General features: G+C 43.7%; 1 protein-coding gene across 2 annotated transcripts; it reads right to left on the bottom strand.

The window, feature by feature from the left end:
- Window positions 1-1,081: 1,081 nt before the first annotated feature.
- Window positions 1,082-26,989, bottom strand: LOC122454325 (gamma-aminobutyric acid type A receptor subunit pi). Of its 2 annotated transcripts, XM_043488708.1 has the most exons (12): window positions 26,852-26,989; window positions 22,003-22,098; window positions 21,172-21,290; window positions 16,720-16,787; window positions 15,756-15,973; window positions 14,184-14,266; window positions 10,926-11,063; window positions 10,308-10,460; window positions 9,645-9,832; window positions 2,829-3,001; window positions 2,336-2,463; window positions 1,082-1,324 (listed from the first exon to the last, which is right to left on the bottom strand). In XM_043488708.1, the coding sequence occupies exons 2-12, from the start codon at window positions 22,053-22,055 to the stop codon at window positions 1,209-1,211; spliced, it is 1,437 nt and encodes a 478-aa protein (XP_043344643.1). In that variant the 5' UTR covers window positions 22,056-22,098; window positions 26,852-26,989; the 3' UTR covers window positions 1,082-1,208. The 2 variants fall into 2 exon arrangements, with proteins under 2 accessions (XP_043344643.1, XP_043344644.1); XM_043488709.1 differs by lacking the exon at window positions 2,336-2,463.
- Between the last annotated feature and the right edge of the window lie 670 nt (window positions 26,990-27,659).

The following is a 27,659-nucleotide window of genomic DNA, read 5'->3' as shown; positions in this document are numbered from 1 at the left end:
TAAAATGTGTATTAAGAAGCGAGGATCTTTGGTAGTAAACACATTACTAACTGAGCAAAATTAACTATGAGTAAGTAGCTGAGAAGAACTGTATGTGTAAGAGTAACGCATAGTACTGAGGAAAGATCACACCTGAGTCCTGGTGGTCAAACTATACAGTATCACTATACTTTCCTGTAACTGAAAACCCAAACTGCATTTTTTTCTCCTAATGGTACTCCTCTGCGTTGCCGACTTATTTTCAGCTTTGGTCTAATGTAGTCTCTAGCTCTTTTTGCCATGCTCATTTCTCCATTTCTTCCTTTCATTTGAAATTAACCTGCCGTCATCTGCTTGTTACTGAATGTATCTACATCTATGTATGTATATTTTCCTCCCTGTATTGAGAATATTGATATGGATATTAAATATTGATATTCTCAATATCAAAATAATTGATGAGATTAGCCTTGCTATTTTTACCCAAGAAATAAATGCTTTGGATGAAACAAGTTGGGGACTGATCTGGGTAGGAATGACACATGGAACAGACTTAGGATACTCGGAGTGCTTTCACTGAGGGCTCTAATATTGCAATCTACGTAAGTTTCATTGTGACACAAAAATCCAAGAATTTTTTTCCCCAAAGTATGTTCTCAAACTATAAAAATATCATTCAACAAAAACAAAAGAGAATTTAAAATTGAAGAAAAAGATTTGGAAGGGAATCTAGGACATTTTTTGAGAAGTAGGTCTTTCAATGCCACCAGGCCTGGCTGTTTAACTGCAAAGCAAGTGTTGTGGTACAGTGATGTCAGAGAATGATAATGACTATTTCACGAGTGTTTACCTTCCTCAGTAGGAAACAGTAGGGGTGTGTGTGTGTGTGTGTATGAATATATATGTGTATGGTCTAGGTTGAAGGGAATATGAGGATGGAAGAGTGTGAGTCCACTGAGTTTGTATTATGATGAACAACTTTTCCAAATGGGATCTTAAACATATTCTATAGATGACCACTTGACTTGGTGTGTAGCTAATATGATATATTTATTTCACAGTTTCACATCTTCATACCTTTTTAAAAAATATAATGCTTGACTGGAGTTTCAAAACACATATTTCCTTTCAATCTTTATTAAAAAGAATCACAAATATTATTGAACCATACAGTTGCATCCACCTCTTTAATTCTTCCATTCCCATCAGAAACATTTCGTTTAAAAAGCTCAGTTGATCAAACCCATAGAAACTAAATTGTTAGCAATATCATAAAGGGGGGAAGAAGGACAGCCTATAGTACGGGGATAGGAGAGAGATGATCTTCCAAAGCCATGGTTCGTTTCTGAAAGGAAGAGTAAAAGGGTACATTTATTAGACAGGGAAGCTAGAGAATTAAAGATGGCAAGATTCTTTTAAAAGATTGAACCTGAACCAAAGCCTTTATCATGGCACACTCAGAAATTACCATTTATGGTACTGTTGGCTGAGTTAGGCCAGGAGGCAGGGACGCACCTACGGTGCTTCTTTTGTTAGGGTGAGAGCGGCTGGGCTTGGAAAAGATAGCTCACCTGCAGCACCTTGTTCTGTGACAAGTTACTGACTGTTACTCAGAAAGCTCTGGACCCAGGATCAAAATTCTCCTACTGAGGCAGGATGAGCCACTCAAAGTAGTCCAGCCAGAAAGATCAGGTGTCTGAGCAAGCCACTTGTTTCTGGGTGATGTAGCTCATTATCTATTATAATAAGAATCCTTCCTTGTCATAAGAGCATAGGGATAAAGGCTCCTCATGGAAGGATGCCGGGGATCCACTGCTGGCAAATTGTTGCTCAGCGTTGAAGCAGCAGATAGAATTGGACTTGATTCTGCAAGGCTTCATGTCTGTATAAAGACTCTTAGAATAAGTTTTTTAAAAGTTCCTCCATTTTTCCCATGATGTGGGGAAATGGCTTCAGCATTGTTTAGTACTGGCATGCACATAATAGTAAAATGATAAGACATGTCAAATGGGAGAATGAAGCCCCAGAGCTCTCCCAGTTTGGGGAATCCATTATATCTTTAAAAAAGGAGAGATTTATGTTTAACATTATTGGTCCACTAAATTTTCCTTCACTTACATTTGATTTTCAATGGTAGGACTTATTGGAATATGCAGACAGTTCTGTTGTGGCAATAGATACTATATTAAAAACTCATCTTGGTATTTACTGCACTGACCTTCAGTTAATTTACTTAAACCCACATTTTAATCAAAACTAAAAACTAGAAAATGTTACTCCCCAACTAAGCAACAATGTATTTTTTAAGCACTGTAGAGATTTAGTAAATAGCATGTGTGATTAATTTAGAAACAACCTCTGCCACTTGACTCAATACATGTAATAGCTTCCTTTTCCTTTTTCGTATGAGTTAAATGCAGACCAGGGAGCCACTGGGCAGTCAGTCCTGAGAGGGCTTGTAATCTTGGGCTCCATAGGGATGTCCTTCATAAAAATAAAAAATAAATGGGTAGATATTTCTATTAAAAGATGTAGTGCTAGGACCTCTGCACAGCTTAGATAATGGTTGGGTGACCCACTCTTTGAGGAGAAGCGCTCAAATGTTATCTTAGTCACTGTGGCGCCATTAGGTTAGGGTGCACACTTGGCTTAGACTATCGTTTACCTTATTACATTGCTTTATTGATGATCTTTGGCTTGCAAACAGTTCAACATCTTCTCAAAAATACATATAGTATGCCCAGTAAAATACATTGGCTAGCATAAAAATCAAAGGAAATAGTAGTTTGGAATATCGATCAACATTACTAGGGTTTTGAATTGTGAAATAATCAACAATCCTGCCCAACTTATCTCGGAAGACAAACTTGAACTTGTCACTGGTTTTCATTGTCAAGTTGCTGTAGTCAACGTTATCTCCGGAAATTTCAATGCTGGCAAAACTGATCTTCCGTTTAAAGCTGGAGATGGAGCTGTTGATGATGTTAGTAATGTTGACTTCTTCCACTTCCTTTGCTTTCCCCTAGTTCATAAACACGGTGGTTAGTTTGATAGACGACTTAGCAAAATAAGTATGTGGGTATTTATATACGTGGGGCTTCCCTGGTGGCTCAGTGGTAAAAGAATACACCTGCCAATGCAGGAGAGGTGGGTTCGATCCCTGGGTCAGGAAGATCTCCTAGAGATGGAAATGGCAACCCATTCCAGTATTCTTGCCTGGGAAATCCCATGAACAGAGTAACCTAGAGGGCTATAGTCCATGTGGTTGCAAAGAATCAGACACGACTGAGTGACTAAGCAACAACAATTCATATACGTAGAGGTCTTAATACTGAATAATTAGGTTTAGGAGAGAGCAGTACTGAGTGCCTTATATACTGGCTCGTAAGCAAGACTTGGCAGTCCTGATATCCTGCTTATAGGCCCCTGTCTTTAAGTCGTCAGCTTGTATAATGGGGAGAATAACCATTGCCCATCCTAGATGTGCAGAGCTGAGTGTGTGTGTGTGTGTGTGTGTGTGCTCAGTTGTGTCCAACTCTTTGTGACCCCAAGGACTGTAGCCCACCAGGCTGCTTTGTCCATAGAATTTCCCAGTCAAGAATACTGGAGTGGGTTGCCATTTCTTTCTCTAGGGTGCTGAATGTTAATTGCTCAGGTCAGTTTGAAGATAACTGACCTGGTTTCAGATCCCATTCTGTCTTTCACTATTGTGACATTTTAGTCAACTCAATTCCTTTAGAACTTGATTTCCTTGCCTGCAAAATGTTGATAACATTAATACCTACCTCTTGAGAGTGATGGGAAGATTAAATGATATAAATTATGTAAAGCATTTAGTAGGTGTTTGGCAATTTCGTGCTATTCCAGGGAGAAGGGAGTAACTGGTTATGGTAGTTAATAGAAATCAGCAGTGTCTTAAGGTTTTTGCCACACAAACAGAAATAATGATGGTTCTTGCAATCCCATGGAGTTGCCATTCTCCACCATAGCTGGAACAACATAGCATGTGGACTGGAAAGAAAACTCAGCTATGGAACGCAGAGGCAGCCTGGCCCCAGGGCAGAGCCTGGGTGGGGTGGTGGCGGCCCTCGTTGACTCTTATCCCAGCAGCACATCAGAAGCAGCCCAGGCCTCTGACAATGGCTGACTGCCCCCAGTCCACACAGAGCGTCTACACGGATCCTGCTTGCCCTGTGGTGTGACTTCACAACAGGGCTGGGGTGGCAGAGGCTGGAGGAGTGATCAGCTACGAAGGAAAAGAGGACCTGGACCCGAGGCTGCACCCGAGCAGAGCAAAGGCAACAATTGCTGGTACCTGCCCAGAGAGTACATCAGAGAGAAGGCGGGCCTCTCTCTGCAGCCTGCCCAGCTATAGGCCTCCCTTTCTTCAGCACCTCCCTGGGGCTGGCAGGGGGAAAAGCATACATTTAAAAGGGATAGAGCCTGCATGGGTCCAATCCTCAGGGCTTCTGCTCCAGCAACTTGGGATCAGATCCCACCCTAATAGGGTGAGGAGGGTGACCGGGCAGAAAGGAAGTCACACCTCACACCAGGCTCTGGTCCTAGCCCCTCCATCTCCAGTCCCACCTTCCACCAAGGTGACAGCTGCCAGCACATGCTGAGGAAAGACACGACTAGCTTCCACAAGTTTAGCTTTCCCGCAGAAGCACTCTGTATAGGGACATATCCACATGAGGCCTATGCAAGGCCACCATAGGTAGCTGTTTCACCTAAACTCGTATAGGCAGAGAAATTTAAGCAAAATGAAAAGTCAAAGGAACTGATCTCAGTTGAAAGAGCAAAAGAAATCCTCTGAAAAAATAAATAATGAAACAGAAATAAACAATATCTGATAAAGAATTCAAAACATTATTAAGAATGTTAACTGAATTGGGGAAAAGAATAGATGAACATGGTGAGAATTTTAACAAGGAACTAAAAAATATTTTTAAAAAGGCCCAATCTTAGGAATTCCCTGGTGTCCAGTGGTTAGGACTCCACACTTTCACTGTCGAGGGCCTGAGTTCCCTGGTCAGGGAATGAGATCCCACAAACCGCACAGTGTGGCCAAAAGAAAAGAAATGAAGAATTTAATACTGAAATAAAACACACTAGAAGGAATGAAGCAGACTAAGTGATACAGAAGAATGCATAAATGATCTAGAAGATAGAATAATGGAAACCACCTAATCAGAAGAGCAAAAAGAAAAACAAATTAAAAAAAAATGAGAACAGTTTAAAAATGAGAACAGCTCTGGGATAATATCAAGTGAATCAATGTTCACATTATAGGGGTCCCAGAAAGAGAAGGGGATAGAAAATGTATTTGATGAAATTATGACTAAAAACTTCCCAGACCCAAACAAGGACCAAATATCTAGGTACAGGAAACACAGAGGGCCCCAAGCCAGATGAACTCAAACAAATTCATACCAAGACATAATTAAAATGCCAGGTGTTAACAATAAAGAGAGAATTCTAAAGACAAGAGAAAAATACAGAATCATATACAAGGGATCCCACATAAATCTGTCAGCTGATTTTTCTGCAGAAACTCTGCAGGCCAGAAGAGTGTGACATAATACATTCAATGCTCTAAAGGGTAAAACCTGCAACCCAGGTTATCCTAGATTACCATCTAGAATTGAAGAAGAGATAAAGAACTCAGACAAACAAAAACTAAGACAATTCATCAATAATAAACTTACCCTAGAAGAAATGTTAAAGGATTTTCTCTAAGTGGAAAAGAAGAAAGAATCTATAGAAAAGGGATAATCCTATATCCCTTTACTAGAAAAGGCAAACGTACAGTAAGAATTGAGGCTCAACCACTTAAATAAGCCAGTGTGAAGATTAAAAGACAAAAAAATTGTAAAAACAACTATAACTGCAAAAAACAGTTGAAGGACACATGAGATGTAAAGTATGACATCAACAACACAAAGTGTAGGAGAAAGGAGTAAAAAATGTAGCTCATTTACAATGTGTTTGAACTTAAATTACTACCAGTTTAAAACAAGTAGATACCACAAGTCAAAAACCTACCACAGATACACAAAAACTAAAAAGAAAGGAACGTAAGAATGTTATTAAAGAAAATCACCAACCATAAGAAAAGAAACAAAGGAAATGAACTGAGAAGAACCAAAAAAAAAAAAAAACCGAAATGAGTAATAACATGGCAGTAGGTACATAACTGTCAGTAGTTATTTTATTTTTTATTAAACTTTTTATTTTGTATTGGAGTATAGCCAATTAACAATATTGTGATAGTTTTGGGTACAGTAAAGGGACTCAGCCATACATATACATGTATCCATTCTTCCCAATTCATTGAGCTCCCTCCTAGATACACTGCTATATTTAAAATGGGTAACCACCAAGAATCTACTTTAGAGCACAGGGAACTCTGCTTAATGTTTTGTGTAAGCCTCGATGGAAGGGAATAGTTACTTTAAATGTCAATAGACTAAATGCTTCAAACAAAAGACAGGGTGAGTGATAGGATTAAAAAACAAGACCCACCTATATGCTGCCTACAAAAAAGTTAAATGCACACAAAGACTGAAAGTGAGGGGACGGAAGAAGATATTTTGTGCAAACAGAAGTGATAAAAAAGCCAGGGGAGCAATACTCATATCAAACAAAATAGACATCAAACAAAGTCTGTAACACAAAACAAAGATGGAAACATACAGTAATCAAAACAGCATGGTACTGCACAAAACAGACATACAACTCAATAGAATAGAATAGAGAGCCCAGGAATAAATCCACTTTATAGTCAATTAATCTATGACAAAGGAGATGAGAATATATAATGGAGAAAAGAGTCACTTCAATAAGTACTGCTGGGAAAACTGGACAGCTATATTTATAAGAATAAAATTAGAAAAATTTTATTTAAAATTTAAAATTAAATTAATTAAAATTTAAAATTAAATTCAATTTTAAAATTTGTATAAAATTTAATTTTATACAAAAATAAACTCAAAATGGATTAAAGATTTAAATGTAAGACCTGAAATCCTAAGAACCCTAGAAGAGAACATAGGGAGAATACTCTGACATAAATCATAGCAATATTTTTTTGGATCAGTCTAACAAGACAAAAAGAAACAAAAGCAAAAATTAAACAAATGGGGCCTAATTTAACTTAAAAGTTTTGCACAGCTAAGGAAACCATTAATAAAATGAAGTGACAACTTACTGAATGAGACATAATATTTACAAATGACATGAACAGCAAGAGGTTAATATCCAAAATATATAAACAGGTCATACAGCTGAATATCAAAAAAAGAAATAACCCTATCAAAAAAATGGTCAGAGGAGCTAAAGAGACATTTTTCCAAAGAAGACATACAGAATGACTAACAGGCAAATGATACTTGACATATCTAATTATTAGAAAAATGAAGATCAAAACAACAATAAGATATCACCTTGTATCTGTCAGAATGGCTACTATCAAAGAGTCTACAAATAAATACTGGTTAGGACATGGAGAAAAGGGGATCCTTGTACACTGTTGGGAATGTAAGTTGGTGCAGTCACTATGAAAAACAATATGGAGGTTCATCAAAACACTGAAAATAGATTACCATAAGATCTAGCAATTGCACTCCTGGGTATATATCCAGATAAAAATGAAAGTACTAATTCAAAAAGATACATGCACTCCAATGTTCAGAGATGCACCGTTTACAATAGCCAAGATATGGGAGCAACCCAAGTGTACCTCAATTGACCAATGGATAAAGAATATGTGAGATACATATATATGTATATATATAATGAAATATTAGCCAACCATAAATGTGAATGAAATTTTGTCATTTGCAGTAATGTGGATGGATCTAGAGAATATTATGCCTCGTGAAGTAAGTCAGAAAGACAAAGACTGTATGATATCACTTATATGTGAAATCAAAAAAAATAAAACAAATGAATACAACTAGCAAAACAGAAACAGACTCACAGATATAGAAAACAAACTGGTGATTATGAGAGGGGAAAGAGAAAAGAGAAGGGGCAAGATAGGGGTATGGAATTGAATGATTTAAACTACTATGTATAAAATACATAAGCAGCAAGGGTAAATTGTATAGAACAGGCAATAGCAGCCATTATTTTGTAATAACTTTTAATGGAGTATTATATATAAAAATAATCATTATGCTGTACACCTCAAACTCATATAACATTGTAAATCAACTCTACTTCAATGTAAAAAATAAATTTAATTAAAAAAATAAATTAATTTTTTAAAAAAGAAAGCCTACAGGGAGTAAAATAAATGAAATACGTATTCTTTGGCTGGCACATATGATCATTTGCCTTTAGTACTTGAGTAATATGACTGTGTGAAACACTGTTTACAATAGTCAAGCACAAGAGAAAAGTCAACTGGATCTCTGGGCTATTCTGAATCCTCCTTTTCTCCCCATTAAACCTTGTACAGTCCTGACCCTTTGCTGAAGGTGGGCAGCTCTTCTGCACTGGATCCCTATCATTTTTTTTTTTTTTTTTTGCCTGTTAGCAGGAGCTTTAGTATGCCAATGTCTATCAAACTGAGCTTCCAAAAAATCCCAGGGTTCCATAAGCCTGCAGAGAATAATAGTTAAGGGCATGGTCCATTGCCCACTGCAAGTGGGAATAACAGATGTGTCAGACTTTGGAGCCAAGCAGATTTAGGTTCAAATCTCAGCTCTGCCTTTTCCTGTCCTTGTCCTCTTGAATAAATTACTTATCTTCCCATACTCAGAACCCACAAGTGTAAAAATAGGGATAGCCTTACTGAGTTGTTATGAGCATTTTTAACAGGGTTCTACAGATGGTAAAGAATCTGCCTGCCAATGCGGGAGATGTGGGGTCAGGAAGATCCCCTGGAGTAGAACATGGCACCCCACTGCAGTGTCCTTGCCTGGAGAATCTTACGGGCAGAGCAGCCTGGTGGGCTACATACAGTCCATGGGGCCACAAAGACTCGAACGTGACTGAGCACATGACCACGGCATGATGACCACGAGCATTTTAAATGGCATAATATTTGCAAAGAGCTTGTGACTATGTCTGGCACATACATGCTCAATTGATAATAATCGTTATTATTGTTATTCTGAGAGATGAACCATGGTGTTTCACTGCTAAGCCAGATAATGAGTCCTTCCCTGTTAGCAGAAAAATATGCTAATCATGAAATTTGCCACAGTTTAATTTTTCCATACATTTTTCTGTAAACCATTACTTATATAATTTAAGAAAACAAGAAGGCAACAAAAGAATAAATAGTAAATACATATTAATCTGGAACTTATAAGCAGCTGCTCATGTTTGATTTGATCCTAGGTTTTTCATGGATGCTTGTTCTCGTGGCTGTGATTTTATGTTGCATACAGATAAAACAGTTATTTTCTGCTAGAAAATATTAATATCTCATTGGCAAAAGAATAGTCTTTTTAAAAAGGTGTCATATTAATATCTCATTGGCAAAAAGAATAGTCTTTTTAAAAAGGTGTCATGACTGTCAGATTCCCCCAATTGAACAAGGATGAGAATCACTGATGCAAAGTGAATCCCTGGGGGTCAGGAACCAGGAACTGGTCGACAGACCAGTATATGGCACAGGTGATGAATTATATACAGAGTCCCCAAATTCTTACCCGATCTTTGGCTGCCATCTGCTGTAAGGAGCTGTAGTGGGCAACTGCATATTCCAGGAGGGCCCCAAACACGAAGCTAAAGCATATTCCCAGGTACACATCGATGGCCTTTATGAAGCAGTTGGTGTTTGGGAGAGAGGTACGGGACCCAATCATCAGTGTGGTCATTGACAATACGGTGGTCACTCCTAGGGAAGAAGTGAGCAGTGTGCCCGTGTCAGTGGTCAGCACACCTGCCATCACCGCCTGGCAAACTGTCTCCATTCAAGAGCTGGCAAAGTGGGGACAGGACTCAGAAATGGAGCAGAGCTCATTCTGAAAAGTCTGTGGCCTTCTGGAAAAGAGTTGATTTGCCCATTTGTACAGGTATGAGTGATACGACTTTAAATTTTAGTTTCCTTCCGTCTTCTCCCTGGAGGGAGGTGTTCAGTAAACAAAATAACTGATAATAGTCCATCTAATCACCATTCTTCCTTATCTGTTACTGTAAAACAAAGTTTAAAAATACACTGTTCCTAACATAGTCTCTCTCTCTTTCTCTCTCTCAAGAAACCAGCTCCTAGAACTATCCTATGAATATCAAATAAAAGAATGGCAGAAAGTTAAAAAAAAAAAAAGACCTAATAACCCAGTTCTTAGAAATCTCCCGTTGGAACTACTTACCAATGCAGGTTCTTGCAGGAACTGAATCAAGGGAGATCCAAAACGAGACCCAGGATAACACCACCAAGAAAGTGGAAGGAACATAGGTTTCCAAAATGAAATACAGGACATTCCTCTGAAGCTCAAATTGCAAGACCAGTCGTGTGTAATTTCCTGATAGGGTGAACAAGGGATAAGAGATCAACCCTACTCACCTGGCATTCCCTGTGGGATGTTTAACTTAGCTATATTTGCATTAAACCATCCATTGTTCACCAAAACATAGTTAATAATGAACTGTCACTATAGTTTCAATGAAAGAGATTGTGTTTGTATAGCATGGCATTTATGGGAGTGCTATGCCCCCAACCACGAGCCTCATCCTGTGCCTTTGTCTGTCACAGTATTCCGCAAGCATCACTGCTGGTTTCCATGATACCTGCTTCACTAGACTGTGAGCCTCTTGGGGACCATTTCAGTAGTGGGTGTAAAGCAGGTAAAAGTGCCAAGCCAACACACTTGGCATATCACAGAGGGGGTCTTGGGTCCAGAAGGGGCCAAAGTGAAAAAGAGGTGATATTTCTGACTCAGAATACAACTAGGCTATATTGCTCTTGTGCAAATTGTCCTACGAGTTACCTGTTTCCTGCTGTGACCTGGTAACTGAGGTGAAATATTGTTGTATGGTGTACTGAGCAAGTCGCAGGTTTTCCAGTCCCCGCACAGAGTCGTTCCCTCTCAGCCAGCTGAACTCGACGTCGTTTCCATCGTAGCCCCCTGCCAAGGGAAAGAGTGCCCTGATCAGTGCAAGAAGGTGGCAGAGTGGTCTGGTCTGGACAACGCTGTGATGGAGAGACAGCAGAAGCTCCATCTCGGTGGTGCTAAGTCTAAGGATGGTCCCATGCAAAACCTGGCGTGATTTCTCCAGTGTAATCTCAGTGTGTACCCAGAATGGGCTGACCTGCTAGGGCTTTTCACCACCAGTGAGAACCAGCTCTGCGCTAAGCACTGTGTACACCCAGTAGATGATAAGTACCTAGAAATGGCCTCTATCATTATTTAAATGATATTTTTGAACACATATCTGTGAACTCACAAAGATCTATAGTAGCCATTGCCTTTCAGGACAGTCTAACACTTTGGAGGGGATTCTCAGGGACATTTGGTCTGTTCATATTTTCATATTGGCATAATGCAACCAAAAAAAAACCAAAAAACTTTCAGTCAGCCACTTTATTGATGTCTGCAAACATAAGTATTTGATAAACCTCAAAGCAGTTTTACTAATAGTGATGACAGTAATAATAGCTACCTTTTATTAAACATTTACATTAAGTCCTTTACATATTATGTCTCTAAGATTCTCACAAGCTTGCAAAGTAGAGCTATATATTTCTTCATTATTTAAAGCTTTTTTTTACATTTTATGAAATTGAAATGGATCTTACAGTTGATATACATTAAGTAGAGCTTAGAGCTTACATTTTTCTGCAGTGTTACTATTCAATAAATGCTGTGCCTTAGAACTAAGGAACTGTAATGTTTTGCCCCTTTTATACATGAAAATTATCAGATTCAGAGAGACTGCATAACTTTCTCAGGATAGCAAAGCAAATGAGAAACAAACCAGTATTTGACCTCAAGGAAGTTTAATACCAAAGCCCATGGATGATGATGATAATATCTATCACTTAGTAAGCAGTTACCTTTCTAAGTGCTTTGCAACATTATCATCTCATTTAATCCTCAGATAATACCTTTGAGAAGATAGATGAGTGGTTAATAAGCACATAAAAAGATTCTCAAAATCATTTGTCATAAGGGAAACACAAATCAAAAGCACAGTAAGATACCAGTTCACATCCACCAGAATGGCTGAAATAAAAAGGTAGACAATAATAGATGGTGAGAGTGTGGAGAAGTTGAATGTTGCTGGTGGAAATATAAAATGGTGCAACCACTTTGGAAAACAATTTGACAGTTTCTTGAAAAATTAAACATAAATTTGACCCAGTGTTTTAGTCCTAAGTATCTATCCAAGAGAAATCAAATCATGTCCATAAAAGGACTTGTACAAAAATGTTCAAAGCACCATCATTCATAACAGCTGAAAGGTGGAGACAAGTGGAGCAACTTGTACTGCTTGTATCATTTTGTCTGGAATCCCAAAGGGAAAAAGTATCTAAAAAAGTAAGTTGTACAAGCATCTACTTAGGTACTTTGCTTTTATAATTGATGGCGGGGTTGTTGTCTAGTCACTAAGTTGTGTTCTACTCTTTGTGACCCCATGGACTGCAGCACGCCAGGCTTCCCTACCCACCATCTCCTGGAGTTTGCTCAAACTCATGTCCATTGAGTCAGTGATGCCATCCAACCATCTCATCCTCTGTCGCCCCCTTCTCCTCCTGCCCTCAGTCTTTCCCAGCATCAGGGTCTTTTCCAGTGAGTTGGCTCTTTGCATCAGGCGGCCAAAATACTGAAGCTTCAGCTTTAGCATCAGTCCTTCTGATGAATATTCAGGGATGATTTCCTTTAGGATTGACTGGTTTGATCTCCTTGATGTCCAAGGGACTCTCAAGAGTCTCCTCCAGCACCACAATTTGAAAGCATCGATTTTTCAGCACTCAGCCTTTTTTATGGTCCAACTCTCATATCTGTACATAACTACCAGAAAAACCATAGCTTTGACTATATGGACTTTTGTGGGCAAAGTGACTGGTAAATGCTCACCTTCTCATTGCTCTGTCCCTGAGTGGATATGGACAATTGTGGAATAGTATCAATTCTTTCCTAGGGATGGCATTCAGGAAAAAACCCTTGGTGAGGTTTCTGAACCCAGATTCAGTGAAAGCTTCCTCTGCTCACTGGGGACAATATTTGTGCAAGCAGAGTGCTGGAGTTTCCAGGAGAATCTCACTCCTGAGATTTGAGATGAGCACAGCCACCCATGGGGGGCAATTGCTTTTTGTACGTGGGGCTGAAAATGAGCTCTCTTTTTGATAACCTCAAGTTTTAGTCTGCCCCCAAATAGCTGCATTGCTTCAGGAAGGCTTTTCATGCATTTAATCAATAAGGTAATTAATCTGCCTGCCTGAGTCTTTAATTAAATGTCTACCTCTGAAAAATGACTGTTGTCTCATAATGGTTCTGTTTCTTGAATGTTGGCCACTAGTGTCCTCATGCACGAAGTACCCAGTGGTTTCCAGAGCCTGACTGTAGTTTTTCCTCCTTGTGCAAGCCGTGCCTTGACGCCTTAACAATCACTATCTGTGGCGTTTTCTTCCTAGGATTTGTGTCACAGGTGCAACCTCCCCATGGTGGGCATTTCGGAGTGGTTTACCAAGGAACCACAGGATCACTCACAGTGCCAGGAATTCATTTGACACCCATCAACTTAGAGCAAATCCTCATTCTTCATCATAAGCAAATCCCCAGGATGCAGTTTAGATGTTCACTTACTGACATTATGCTACTAAGCTTTATATATATCGAATAATTTATTTTGGAAGTTTAAAGCAGTCTTGCAGTAAATGGCAATGATCGTTTTGTGGATCTGCCGTTTCCTACTTCTGCTGTGCTCTTCCTGGCTTCCATGACTTGACAGTTCCTGAGACTCCTTCCTAGTCCTACTGACTCCTGTTTGCTTTGCTGTCCTGTCTACTTTTAGGGGGAAACACTTGGTGCCAATGCACAGTGGTCCTCTCCCAAAGACATAACGTTGAAAGGTTTATTTTTGAAAATCTCTAAGTCTCTCTGGACATACACCCAGAAGGGATGAACCCATTGTCATCAACATCAAGAAGAGAAAGTCTACTATGAATAGGACACTCCTCACACATACACAGATCTAAGTCACCCCAGAAACTCATCTAAGGGGCCCGCATGACGTATACTCACAGCTCTCTAGTTGCAACTTGCATGTCTGTGTGTCCATGGGGTATTTAGACAGGTCCATGTTACATGCAACAGTTGTTGTGATTCTAAGAAAGGAAAAATGGATTCATAGAGAGTGTTATAAGGATGCTATAGAAAGTATACACTCCCTCTTAAGGGCCACTCCAAGAGAACTTTCACCTTGACTCTTAGAGTGAATGTGTGACTTGGTGCCTACATTCAAAGCAGTCCTGAGTTTTTCTGCACTAAGCAACGCCCATGAGACTTGGTTAAAGCGAGTCCAGAGTGCAGAAAGTTAGAATGTTGGCAATTCAGAGACAAACTTGCAACAATATCACAAAACAGAATCATTCATTGGCTTTTTTGAGATGCTTCTACATCCAGTTTATTCTGGGCTCTGAGAGTCAATAACTTATCTAAGGTCAGAGAGCAGGAACTTGTCCTAAATCTGTCTGACTCTAGAGCCAGGCTATTAAGCCTCATCCATTATTTGTTATCCTTGTACAAGACACTGCTATGTGCCATAATACAGACACACACACACATGCACATGCACACTCACACGTGCTTCAGGAATGCAAGGAATGGGCACCTTAGTATTAACTGGGGTTAGGGTCAAGGGAGAGGTCTACTGGATGGACTTTTTGAAAGAGGTGTTGGGGTTTTGGCTGACCTTTGTGGCTCAGCTGGTAAAGAATATGCCTGCAATGCAGGAGACCTGAGTTTAATCCCTGGGTTGGGAAGGTCCCCTCGAGAAAGGAAAAGATGCACACTCCAGTATTCTGGCCTGGAGAATTCCATAAACTGTATAGTCCATGGGGCTGGACACAACTGAGCAACTTTCACTTTCATGAATAGCTGGTCCCTAGCCTTCTACTGAAGGCCTCTAGCAGCGATAGGTTTGCAGTCATGGTCTAGCCCTGGCGGAGGCAGTGGTGAATTCTCTGCCTGTAGGCTGCTCCAGGGAGCACCTTAGGGGCATCTTTCCTATTGTCGCCAAACAACAAGTGGAACCGATGACTACAGGTGGTAAGGCTTTGGAGGACTGTACTTTGATTTTTCTATCTGTACAAGAAGGGCTCACCTAAGTAGAGATGTATTCTGTAGCCACCAACTGCCCCGTTGCGCTCATGAAAAGGAAGTTCTTTGTATCACCTCTCTGTTTGCGTTTGCTGTTCCCCTTCCCTCTTCCTAGCTAACTGCCTTTTACTCTTTAAGCCTCAGCTTAGAGTCCTGCAAAAGCCTCCTCTAACATCACCACAAACCACTGTCCCACTCCCGCCTCGGGCCCCTAGTGCCCTGACTTCCTTGCTTATGTGTCTGTGCCAGGACAACATCTGATTCAGCTCCATGGCCTCAGCATCCAGCACAGGCCTGGCACAGAGCACGCATTCTCAGAAGAGACTTGTTGAGCCCAACTGGACTGAGAGAGGGCCCTTCTGCTCTGGGGACAAGGATCTAAGAAGGCAGGCCCATGAGAAGGGGAGGTGGTTATTTGAAGACTGGTCAGAACATCCTTTGCCTTTCCTCCCCGCTCTTTCCCCTCCAACCCTGAGGTCACAGGTGCCCAGTTACCTGAGGGCATACAGGACAGTGCCATTGGAGAAGAGGCGGATGAGTCTGTTTCCCACTGTGACTTCGTGGAGGAAGGACTTTTTGGACTCCACGATGTAAGTGTCTGGCACCCAGAGGAACTCCACTAGGCGTGCATCCAGAGTGAAGCTCTTGTTGCCTTCGAACACCAGCCGCTGGTCCGTCCAGCGCTGTCTGAGGTATATGGTAGCTGTGTAGTCCTGAGGGGCAGCCGGGGAGAGGAAGTGGATGGAAGGAGAAGGCTCAGAAAATGCAAGGAAAAGGGTAAAATCTTACTTCCCTCCCCACCTCCACTGAGGTCAAGAGCGCATGTCACAGTAGACAGGGGTGAATGAAGCTTGCCTTGAGGTGGTGGCCTGTAGCAATAAGAGAACAAAGCACCTTATTTATTCTGGATAATAATGCCCACTGCCCAAAGGGAGCCCCTTAGGAGCATGTTCAGGGCCTGAACTAACTTTCCCTTGATCACAAAGGCCACAGGAAGCTTTCCAAGGCTTTGGTGAGCAAAGTGCTCAGGCTGTCCAGTTTCCCTGCAGCCTACAGCGGACTCACAGCAAAGTGCCTATAGCGTCACCTTGTCTAAGATGCGTCCTCTTAAGTGAGAGGATGGTTGAAAGAAGTTATGTGACTACTGGTTTTGTCTCCTGCTCTGTGAGGAACCCCATGATATTCAGGCTTCCTCCCTGCAGTGTTATTTTTCCCCATTCCTATCCCTCACCCAGCACACCCACTCCCCCATTTCTCCCCTCCTAGCCTTTGAATCCAGTTTCCCTCTGATACTCAGAGATTTGTTTTACAAGCATCTTCCACTGTCTTGAGTTTCAGGATAGGTCTGCAGCTCCTGCCATTCCAAGTAGGTCTCTGTTCTGTTTTGAGCTAGAATGGGTATCCTCAGAGAACACAGGAAGGGGGCTCAGCGGGTGGAAGGCGGGGGAAGCACGCTTACCATGTTGCTCTCTGAGATACTGGAAATACTTGCAATGTCCAGAGTCAGTGCTATCTGAACAGGTTCTCCTAAGATGAAGGAAAAACAGAAAGCCTTACATAGAAATATAAACAGATTTGCTAACATTAGCACAGTTAAAAAATATATAGTTATATATATTAATAATTAATTTAAAAATATATATAAGAAACATATGGGCTTCCCAGGTGGCGCTAGTGGTAGCGAATTTGCAATGCAGGAGACACGAGAGACGCAGGTTCCGTCCCTGGGTCGGGAAGATCCCCTGGAGAAGGGAAAGGCAACCCATTCCAGTATTCTTGCCCGGAAAATCTCATCAACAGAGGAGCCTGGTGGGCTACAGTCCATGGGATTGCAAAGAGTCAGATGCGGTCACAAAGAGTCAGGCATGAGTGACGCAGCTTGGCAAGCACGCACATAAGAAATAAATGTATTAGGAAATTTAAAAAGTAACAATGACCTACTGCAAAATTTTAAACAGTTTAGAAGCTTATAAATAAAAGATTAATTTCTATCCTCCCCCTCACAGGAGAAATGACGATAGAGGGTGTGCCTCCCTTTTGTATGGAAAAACAATGCACACATATACACTTAGCTAAACACCCGAAAGCGAGACCACACTATATTCATTAGTGTTTATTTTAAGGCATGGAATGGTATTTGCTACTTCTTACTTGGAGGACTTTTTCCTATGGTGCTTGCCAGGGACTCATTTATTTAGAAATGTAATAGAGATTTGGGAATTTGTACACAAATATATTTTCCCCCCTCAACCAAGTAAATTTACCACCAGATGGCATTCAAGACTGCTCATGGTTGAGCTTCCACTCACTTCCTGACATCTTTCTCCTCTTCCTTTGCTCTCCAGGAACCTTAAACTATTTAGAACTGCAGAACCATCCCCATTTGGTCTGGTGTACAGATGCTGGGCCTCAATCCTGGAGTCTGGACAGATGGGCCTGACTTCTGAGGGTGCCTGTCTTACCTCTCGAGTGAAGTAAGAAGAAGTGAAGAAGAATGGGAGCCACCATTCTCAGTGGCCAGGCCAGGAATGTTTACTCCCCCTGAGACTAGAGATGTGGAACAGAAGTCCAGGAGTCAGGAAGATGTGAGTCTGATCTGGGAAGTTAGCAGACCTTTCAGAGCTGCAGCCTTCTCACCCGCAGGCTTGAATAATACTAAATGACATCAGAGCGTCACAGAGAAGGGTAAATGAGAGAAGGTGTGTGATAGCTTCTTTGCAGGGTGGTGACGAGACAGAATATACAGGAAGTGGCTGCCTAGCTGGGCATATAGAAAGTGCTCAGAAATAATTATGTGTAAAAAGCCCCCAGCATGGTTTCTATCATGTGATACCAGGCACTTGGTAAATAGCATTTCCCTTCCCTTATCCCTCTCTTCCATGATCTTAGCTAATTCTGGAAAAGAAACAACTTTCCTCACCAGGTTAATAGGTGGAAAGCATTCACTTGGGATAATAACTGGGGGTACCTCTGGAAACGGTGACAACACATTAACTAGGAAAAGGAGCGGCGGAATTCAAAATGCTTCAACACATCACACTGGGAGGAATCAGAGAGCAGCCTAATTATTAACTGAAGGAAATCAAGCCGCAGGATATAGGTTAAGAACTTGGAATTGGAGTTTTAAAGTTTATACTGGCTTTAAACAGTATAATTAAACAGTATAATTAACTGAATACTTGGTGGGAAAGGGGTAGATCTTTCAGGGCAGACCCTGGAAGGTACTGAAGGAGTTAAGGTGCTAAGTGGCTCTCTGCCCCTCATAGCAGCAAGGTGCAGCATCAAGAAGAGAAGCTTAGGGTCAGAGTGGCCACATCACAGCAGTGTGACTTTGAACAAATTGCTAAACCTCTCTGTTCTACAGTTTCTCATCTCTAAAATAGAGCTACTAACGTTGATCATCAGGGTGGGGTGGGAAGGCAAGTGCTCGGCACACAGCAGGCCGTGGGTCAGCACTGGTTACCATCCCCGAGGAAGGTGGAGAACCGAAAACGTACAAGTGCTTCAGGCTCACTGTGGGTTTTTGTGTGTTTAGTTTGTTTCTAGGTAGTCTAGTCCCAGCTTTTTTATGGACCAGAGTTTGTTCTTTCTTCCCTGTGAGTTAGAAAAGTGAGCAGAGCCACCAGAGGGCAGCTTTCTCCTAGGAAGCAGGTCAAGAGCAGGTCCTGGCAGAGGCTTGCAGACCCGTGCCGCCAAGCTCAGTCCCTGAAAAGCCCTACGGAGATCTGGCCACTCAGGGACCTTAGGGTCCTAGATCTAGGTGGACAGACATTACTCCAGGGAACTGCAGCCCCTCCATGGGCCTGGAGGCTGCCTCATACATGTAGGTTCTGTCAGGAGGCAGCGTGCCAAAGGCTCGTGACAAGGGGTGGGGGTGTGCCTTCCCCTCCTTTTGACTGAGGACCCCTTACCCCATTTCCACCCCAGGTGGGTCTCGGCCTCAATCCCTGAGGGCCACCTCAGGCTCAGAATGGGTACATTACCCAGGGACTCTGCACCCTGTGGGTCCACGAGCCAGCAACAAGAAGGGCAGTGTTCTGGCCCAGTTGTTTGGCATTTGGGAGGCAGAGAAATTGTTCAGCAAATCTAACCAGGTGTGCACACTCCTGGGCTTGTCATTAGCATTCAGTTGGTCCTGGGAAAACAAGGGGAGGTGGAAGCCCCCAAGGTCCCTTAACATAAGGACCTCAAATCCTAAATGTGTGGCCGTGAGGTTGGGTCTCTCAGATCTCCATCAGAAGGGGGTGAGTGGCCCCAGCTGCTGTGCTCTGAAACCTTTCACCACACTTGTTCAGAGGCCACACTTCCCATGGGCTGCATCCCACTGGGGCCTGGACGTGTTAGGAATACTAAGGCAGGCCTGCTCCTGGGAGGCACAGAGATGGGAGACTCCTCTGATGGGAACTTCCGCTCAAGGACTTCGTGGTGGACTTCCCGAACATGCTTAGAACTGCACTGTGGTCTAAGGCACCTCCACCAGCCTTTCTTCCCTCCCTCCCTTCTTCCCTGCATTGCAGTCTGACAACTCTCCAGCTTCCTCCTTTTCCTGCCCCATATTTTGTCATAAATATGGCCCCAATAAATATCTTGCAAGGATAATCCCCTCTCATTGTTTGCTCCTCAGGGGACCTGGACTAACCCACTAATCCTAGATCTGACCAGAGAATTTTATTAATATCAACTGAAGGGAGGAGCAGGAAGGCAAAGGGATTAAAATAGATGGCATCCTGACGATATATTTACACACTTCACTCAATCCTCCCTGTGAGGTAGATGATATGCCCCCCAGTTACAGAAAGCTAAGATGCTTGCCCAGCAGTTGAGCCAGGAGCCAAACTCAGGTTTATTCAACTCCAAGGCTCTTTCTACTACTCAAGGTGACAAGACATTAGTAACCACGTTGTTCAGTCTTGCATTTTACAAACGAGAGGCTGAGACCCTGTGGGAAGGAGGTAGGTGGTGGCCTCATTCTTTCCATCCTTGCCTCACTGTTCAAGATATATTAATTGATAACTTGCTACCTGTTGAGCACTGAGATACCACTGGGGCTAGTGAAATAAATAAAGCAGGATTTCTGCAAGGGATGTCAGCCTAGAGCCGAGACAGACATAAAGCCAGGGACAGTATCAGCCGGTAACAGCTATGATTTAGAAATATGTTCAAAACAAAGTGTGAAGAAAGGGCATGAGGCCTGGAGGAATCTGTGTGGGCTGCTCAGAAGAGGAAGCCTTTGATCTGAGACATGAAGGAAAACTGGCATTTTACCAGGAGTCAAATTGGAACAAGCTCTTCTTGGCAGATAAATAATCTCAGCAAGAACCATGGAGACTAGAGAGGCCAAGGAGGTCTGGGGGCACATTTGTATAAGGGCAGAGCGGGGAGAAGCTGGGGAGATGAGGTTGACAGACAGATAGAGGTGGGGCTGGGAAGTGCTGGGTGTGCCATGCAAAGGGCTCTGGACTTTAGGCTGGAGAGACTGGGGAGCAGGAAGAATTCTGAGCAGCAAAGGGCCCAGGTGGGTCATCCCAATGGCAAAGTAGAGGGTTAGTCTTGAGGGGGCAGGCTGAGGTGTGAGGAACAGGTGGAACAGTCCTGGTGAGACATAGTGGGTTTCTCAAGTAATGATACCAGAAGTGTGGGTAGAAGGCAGACAGTGGGTGTGGGGTAGTGAGGAGGCTCTAGTAACCTCCCTGGGGAGGAGGATTTCTATATCGTGCAGGTGGAGAGACCAGAGAAAGTACTTTCTCCCAGCATGAGAGCATGAAAAACCATGGGCAGCTGTTTGTATCCATCACTACCAATGTTAGATCAGAAAAAGCAGCCAACTACAGTCTCCTGAAACCCTCGTCTGCATATTAACTCTGATCGTGTTCCTTTTGAATTGATGTCCTGGGCAAAAAGAACGACCTACCGCCAAAATTGGGCCTGAGAAACTTGTTATATCCTGCTGTGAGATTCTCAAAGCCAGGCAGGGACAGTTTGTCGCTTCTGCTGACCTCGATGTTAAGCTGATTCCCCTGGACGCACACCCTGCAGAAGAGAACAGGTTTCAGTGCACGCGTGTGCTGACGTGTGGATCAACATGCGTACATACAAACTTGAAACTTGAGCTTGTGTTTTCATGCATGTGTGTGGTTATATGGGCTTCCAGGTGGCTCGGTGGTAAAGAATCTGTCTGCCAATGCAGAAGACGTAGGAGACACAGGTTTGATCCCTGGGTCAGGAAGATCCTCTGGAGTAGGAAATGGAAACCCACCCCAGTATTCTTGCCTGGAAAATTCCATGGACAGAGGAGCCTGGAGGGCTGCATGCAGTCCATGGGTTGCAAAGAGTCAGACACAACAGAGCACGCAAGCACGCACATACGTGTGGTTGTACTCATGTACCAGTAGTGACTCTTCCAAAGAGAACCCTCTAATTTTCAACTGCTGAATGAAACATATCTCTATCTCACCCACTTTATTATGCATTTGCCATGTATCATAATGTCGTGGTAATTTGGAAACACTCAAAACTTTCCCCCAAAACAAAAGGGATTTATCCATCTCTGACCATTTTGGAAGCTTGACTTCTCCGGATAGAAAAAAAATGGCAAGAAAATGTATAGTCCTGGTACGTCAGAGGGGTGAAGGCACGAGGCCTTGTCTTGTCCTTGCTAAGTAGAAAGGACTGCCACCCCTCCCACCGTGTGCAAAACGCAGAGCAATTCAGACCAAGGCCGCTGTGGGGCGGCAGAGCTCACCGTGCGGAGAGGAGACTCAGACACACGAGGGCCAGTTGGAGGCTGTGCCTCATGCTGAGAGCTGCATGTGTAGCGCGAGGCTGAAGGAGAAACGACCTGGGGAGACAGATGGGGCAGGTGGGAGGCAGACAACCCCAAGAGCGCACCTCCTCCCAGCCCAGCTTTTCTCTCCTGGGGGGTCAGGCACCGCATATTCTCCGCCTCCGTGGGGAGCAGCCTCTTCCCACACCCACATGCAGCTCCTCCTCCCTGCATGTCATCCGGGAATGCCTTCGTTTTGGAAGATCACATTGATTTTTTTTTTCACTTTTTAAAATTGGAATATAATTCCTTCACAATGTTATTCGTTCCTCCTGTACAACATCATGAATCAGCCACATGTACACATATATCCCCTCCTTCTTGAGGCTCCCGGCCACCACACCCCCATCCCACCCCTCTAGGTCATGACAGAGCACCAGACTGAGCTCCCTGCGTGATACAGCAGTTTCCCACTAGCTATTATACATATGATAGTGTACACACATCCATGCTACTCTCTCAACTCATCCCCTGCCCTACTCCCCCCACACTGTATCAGCAAGTCCATTCTCTGCATCTGGGCCTCCATTCCTGCCCTGCAAATAGCTTCATCAGTACCATTCCTCTAGATTCCATATATGATGTTTGTTTTTCTCCTTCTGACTTACTTCACTCTGTATGACAGGCTCTAGATTCAGCCACATCGCTTCAACTCGCTCAATTTCATTGGAGGATCACATTTCAAATAAAGGCTGAGGACTTGTTTAGAGAGCGGTTCTCCGGAGCAGAAATGTAGCTGGTGCATCCTGAGGTGCATGTGTGGACAGCCTCAGGACAGTGCTCACCCTGTCCTTGTCCTGATTTTCCAGGAGGACATCCCAACCACACACTCCCCTCCTACCATGCCGTATATCAGAGGGTCTAGGCCTGTTAAGCAGGAAATGAGAACTTCCCAAGGACCTCCATGTGCCAAGAAACATGTTAGATACTTTCCCACAGAGTCTCCTCATCTGTGCTCACAATGGCCTTGTGAGATGGGCAGGTTTATCCCTGTATTGCAATGGGAATATAGAGCTCACTGTGCCAGTGAATGTCAGAGGAGGCTTCGCAGACAGGGCTGGCAGTCTCAAGACCCAGTCCCCCTGGCGGCTGTCCGCCCGCTGGGCCTGCTCCCTGGGGCTTTGAAGCTGCTTAGCCGGCGGGTGAGCACTGTGTGCGTGCAGGCTGTCGGGGAGGCCCGGCCTGGGGGCCGGCCGCCTCGGTTTGGGGACTGCTGTCAGATGTCTCTGGCAGAAGCCGGCACCCAGGCGGGTGAGCCTGCAAGCCGTCAGGCTGCTGACAGCAGTGGAGGGCCTCAGGGCGGGGACGGGGCTCAGGTCTCCTTCCCAGGCAGCCCCAGATTTGACCTCTTTGGTAGTTTCTGTGAACAAGGTCACTTTCTGGAGTCTTGCCATTCTGGGGCTTAGGGTGCAAGTCAGCCATTAATTAACATTACTTACAAAACAAACACGTGTTTATTCTAGAAATGGAAATGAACTAGAGATGTATACAGTCACACGTGAAAATCTCAGTGATGTGTCGTTGTAGGTGTACTGATTTGACACATGTACCACTCGGGTGGGAGATGTTGATGGTGGAAGAGGCTGTGTATGTGTATGGAGCTCAGTTTTGCTGTGAACTTAAAAGTTCTGAAAAAATAAACTCTCTTAAAAAAACAGTGTAAAGCCCTCCCTCACTTCTCTAGTCTCATACATCTGAGATAACCATTGTTAACGGTTGTTTTATCCACACATCCACTATATTTTTATGTGCATATATATCTTTGCATGAAGAAAAAGTTTAAAAGCAAAACTGGAATGATGGCATACAGTTTTTGCTACATACATTTTCACTTAATAATAAAAGCAAATCTTTATTAAATATTGAATGCATGCTTTTACTATGCCAAGAACCTCTTCAATCCTCACAACAACTTTTTGAGGTAGTTACTACCATTGTCATCTTACAAATGAAGAAACTGAGGCTTGGAGATGATAAGAAAATACCAAGGTTATATAGCACATGAAGAGCAGAACTGAATCCAGGCAAGCTGAGCCAAGCACTTTTTTTTTTAGCGTTTTATGTTTTTTTATAGTTATTTCACTTTCATATTTCTTTAAAAAGTTGAAGTATATTTGATCTATAAGTACTTTTAATCACTGTACCATGACACCTACTCTTTCCCAACGTCAGTGGGAGCTTTCCATGTCACTCCTAGAGAGCCACCTTATTCTTTGTGATGGCAACAAGATATATTTCATAAGATTAATGTACTAATGTTTATATAACACATGTCCTATATGGTTACTAAGTTATTTCTGAATCTTCTACTATTACAAAATCACTGATGAACATCTTTGCACATGTGTAAACGCCTATAAATCTTCATTCTGTCATATTTCCCCACCTCAGCCTTTTCCTGCTCATACATCAACAATACCAGCCATGAAATCACCATCATCGATCCACCGATGCTCGTAATCACACCTTCTCCCTTTAGCGCATCTCCCCAGCCCTGTCCTTCCTCTTAATCCCAGCGTCATGTTTAAGAAGGTCCAGGGAGCACTACCATGCCTTCTATCCCTTCATTCAATTTTCCAAAGGCTTAACGAGATCCTTCTGTGAATCAGACTCATGTGAGGCCCCCCACGAGCTGCGGTCTGCTGGGGAGAGAGGAGTGTGAGCAGCGAAAGAGACCGGAGCTCCCGGTGACTGTCCTGTGACAGGGGCCAAGGTAAACGGATTCAAGGAAGGAATACAAAGGAAGTGCGTGGTGAGCTCCATGGGGGATGGTGAGACAGTGCTAGGATGGAAGTCATAGACAGGGTCATTGGGTTCTTGGAGGATGTGTGTGCATTTGCCAGGTGAATGAAGGAGGCCAGGGGCCCTCCAGATGGTGGGGACAGATGGAGTCTCGTTTATGCTCACCCTGCTACTTCTTGCACTGAGCCTCTCCCTGGAGCCCATGGCCACTGACAGCTTCCTCCTTGTCTGGCCTGGATTAGTGCCATTCTCGTCTGGGACACTCCTCAGCTCTCCCTGCTCTCATAAGGTACCACCCTCAATCCAGTCTTCAGCTCCAAGGCTCCGGTGGAATCATGTGTTTCCTGTGGTCAGCCCTAAGTTAGGAAGAGAGGATGTCTGGGCCCTGGGCCTCTGAATCTGCTCCAAAGAGTCCATTCTCTGAGAAGCTGTACCCAGGCTACACTTAGAAGTGTGATCCCATCTCACTCTGTTTGCTCTGCTTACAGTGCTGAGAATGTCTCAGTTTATAAGGGAAGAAAAGAGAAAAGGAGAAAGCCCTCCAAATGCTTGCTAGGTGCCACTCTTGATAATTAATCTCATTTAATTCTCATGACCAACGGACCCAGTAGGTGTTAATTTCGAGAGTTGACTCTCAGATCAGTGAAAGGTTTTGACTGAGATCACATGGCCATTAAGTGCCTGTGATTTGAACCCAGGGCTTCCAAGCCCCTCTTCTATGTGCTGTATCTGGGAAGAGAGGCTTCAGGTCCCAAGCCCATCTCTGGGGTAGAGTACTGCACCCAGAGCACGGCCTCAGTGGCAAGTGTAGCTGGGCCTCTGTCCCCTGTGGCAGAGGCAGCGCCCTTACGTGATGGTCCGGGTACCCACCCGCCTGATTGGAGGCTTGGGCCATCAGTGCTGACACAGACACTGGGAACGGCGTCACCAGGGGGCAGTGCTCAAGGGATTGTCCTGCGGTCACAATACGTGGGGACTCTGGCTGGAGCCACCTAGCCTCCTACATCTGTCGGGAACGTGGTACCCATGCACTCAGATCCACTCCTGAGTAGGGGCAGCCTGTGCACTCTTACCCTCCTCAGAGGGGTGTCTGCCAAGATCCAACTTCTACTGGTAGAACTCGAACTTTGGATTCAGACACCCCTGAGTTGTTAACCTCTCAGAGCATTGGTTTTCTCATCTAACAAAAGGGAATAGAAAGCACTCAACAAGCACTTGCTTTCATTCTCCTCTACCTTCTGCATCTTCCACAGGGACTTTGGTGACTCCACCATGACTACAGGAATCCAACGCTCAAGCTCTTTCTAATACAAACCAGGGTGTGAGCTGACTGTCGTGTCATTCCGAGGGCACTCAGGGAGAACAGTGTCAGACACAGGACTTCAGGGTCACCTAGGTGACTGATGCCACCTTTTTATAGGTGGGCTCTGAGAAGCAGTTGTTGTTTAGTTGCTAAGCCGTGTCAGACCCTTCGCGACCCCATGAAGCAGAAGTAATTCCATGCAGTATGTGCTGGTTTCTACTCCCATTCCCAGAATCGCCATCACACAGACACTGTGAACTTAAATTTGTCATGTTAGCCTCCTTCCTCCATGGGCACTGCTCCCCTGTCACTTCTGCATAGATAGAGCCATTTGTTGGAAAGCAGTTGGGGCACCTGCATTAGGCTGAGGTGAGGAGAGACATTATCGCCACAGGTCCACCTTGAGAAAATCACAGAAGCTGGGCTTGTGCGATGTGTGTCCTGGGCGGCAACACGAGAGGAAGACCTGTGGCTCTAGGATTGGCCCAAAGGTGCTCTAATCTCGATTCTGCTTTCTCTAAGATTGTTTAACTTCTCCCTGAAGTTTAGTTCCACTGTATTAATAAAAGGAATAGTTTGTAAGACAAGGGTGAGACCTCGTACAAAGGAGGTGCTCTGCAAATCCCAGCCCAGCCCCCTTCCCTGGGTCCCTGCCGGGCTTAGGTTTGGCTCCCCTTCCCTTTGCTCGCTCCAAGCACGCAGCGGGGCCAGCAGCTTCCTTACCAGTTTCCTTACTCTGTTAGGACCGGTCCTTCAGGTCTTCAGGCTGGGCTTTCAAGTAGGGCATAGTCTTCCGGGTCCCTGGGATTCTTCCCATTGTCAGCCCTGACCCCTGGGATGCAGACACACAACCACTCTCTGATGGAGTGGCTCTCTCTGTGGGAAAGAGGAAGCTGCAGGACCGGCCGGCAGACGGCTGGGTGGAGCCTCTCACAGCTCCTCCCCTGGGTGGGGCTCTGGCCAGGTTCCGGGTGTCTGTGGGAATTCTCAGCTCTGTCTGGGGCTGCTGGCTGCCAGGGACTTGATCCTGAGCTGTGCCTCAGCCACGCTCCTGGACCAGAGAAGATTCTTAACATGAACGACCCAAGAAAGTCAAATAAAATGGGTCAGCCCACCCATCATGTCTGGAAGATGAGTCTCTGGTTCTGGATTTGGAGGACTCCCTCTACCTTGGTATAATGAAATGAGAATTTGCAGTGTGCATCACCTTGGGCAAGCCACTTCACCCCTCTAGTCCTCAGCCTCCCATCCATAAAATAGAACTTGACCATTTCTAAAATTATGATTCCTGGTTATGTATTTTAAATGCCTTTTGGGGATCAACAGAGAACCTTATCTGTGTAGAAGGAGACTTGCAGAGCCCAGCACCTCATGCTTTCCACTCTGTGAAGTTTCGAAAAGAGACACAGAAGTCAAGAGAATAGGGGATAGAGGCTGAGCAGATCCACCCAGGAAGAGATCGGAGGGACTCTGGGACAAATCTGGAGAGATTTCTAGACTGCTCCAACTTCCCTGTCCCTACCCCTGACTC

Source organism: Cervus canadensis, chromosome 16 (genome assembly GCF_019320065.1).
Source record: "Cervus canadensis isolate Bull #8, Minnesota chromosome 16, ASM1932006v1, whole genome shotgun sequence".
NCBI lineage: Eukaryota > Metazoa > Chordata > Mammalia > Artiodactyla > Cervidae > Cervus > Cervus canadensis.
The sequence above is the reverse complement of the archived record's forward strand: the minus strand, read 5'-3'. Positions and strand labels throughout refer to the sequence as shown.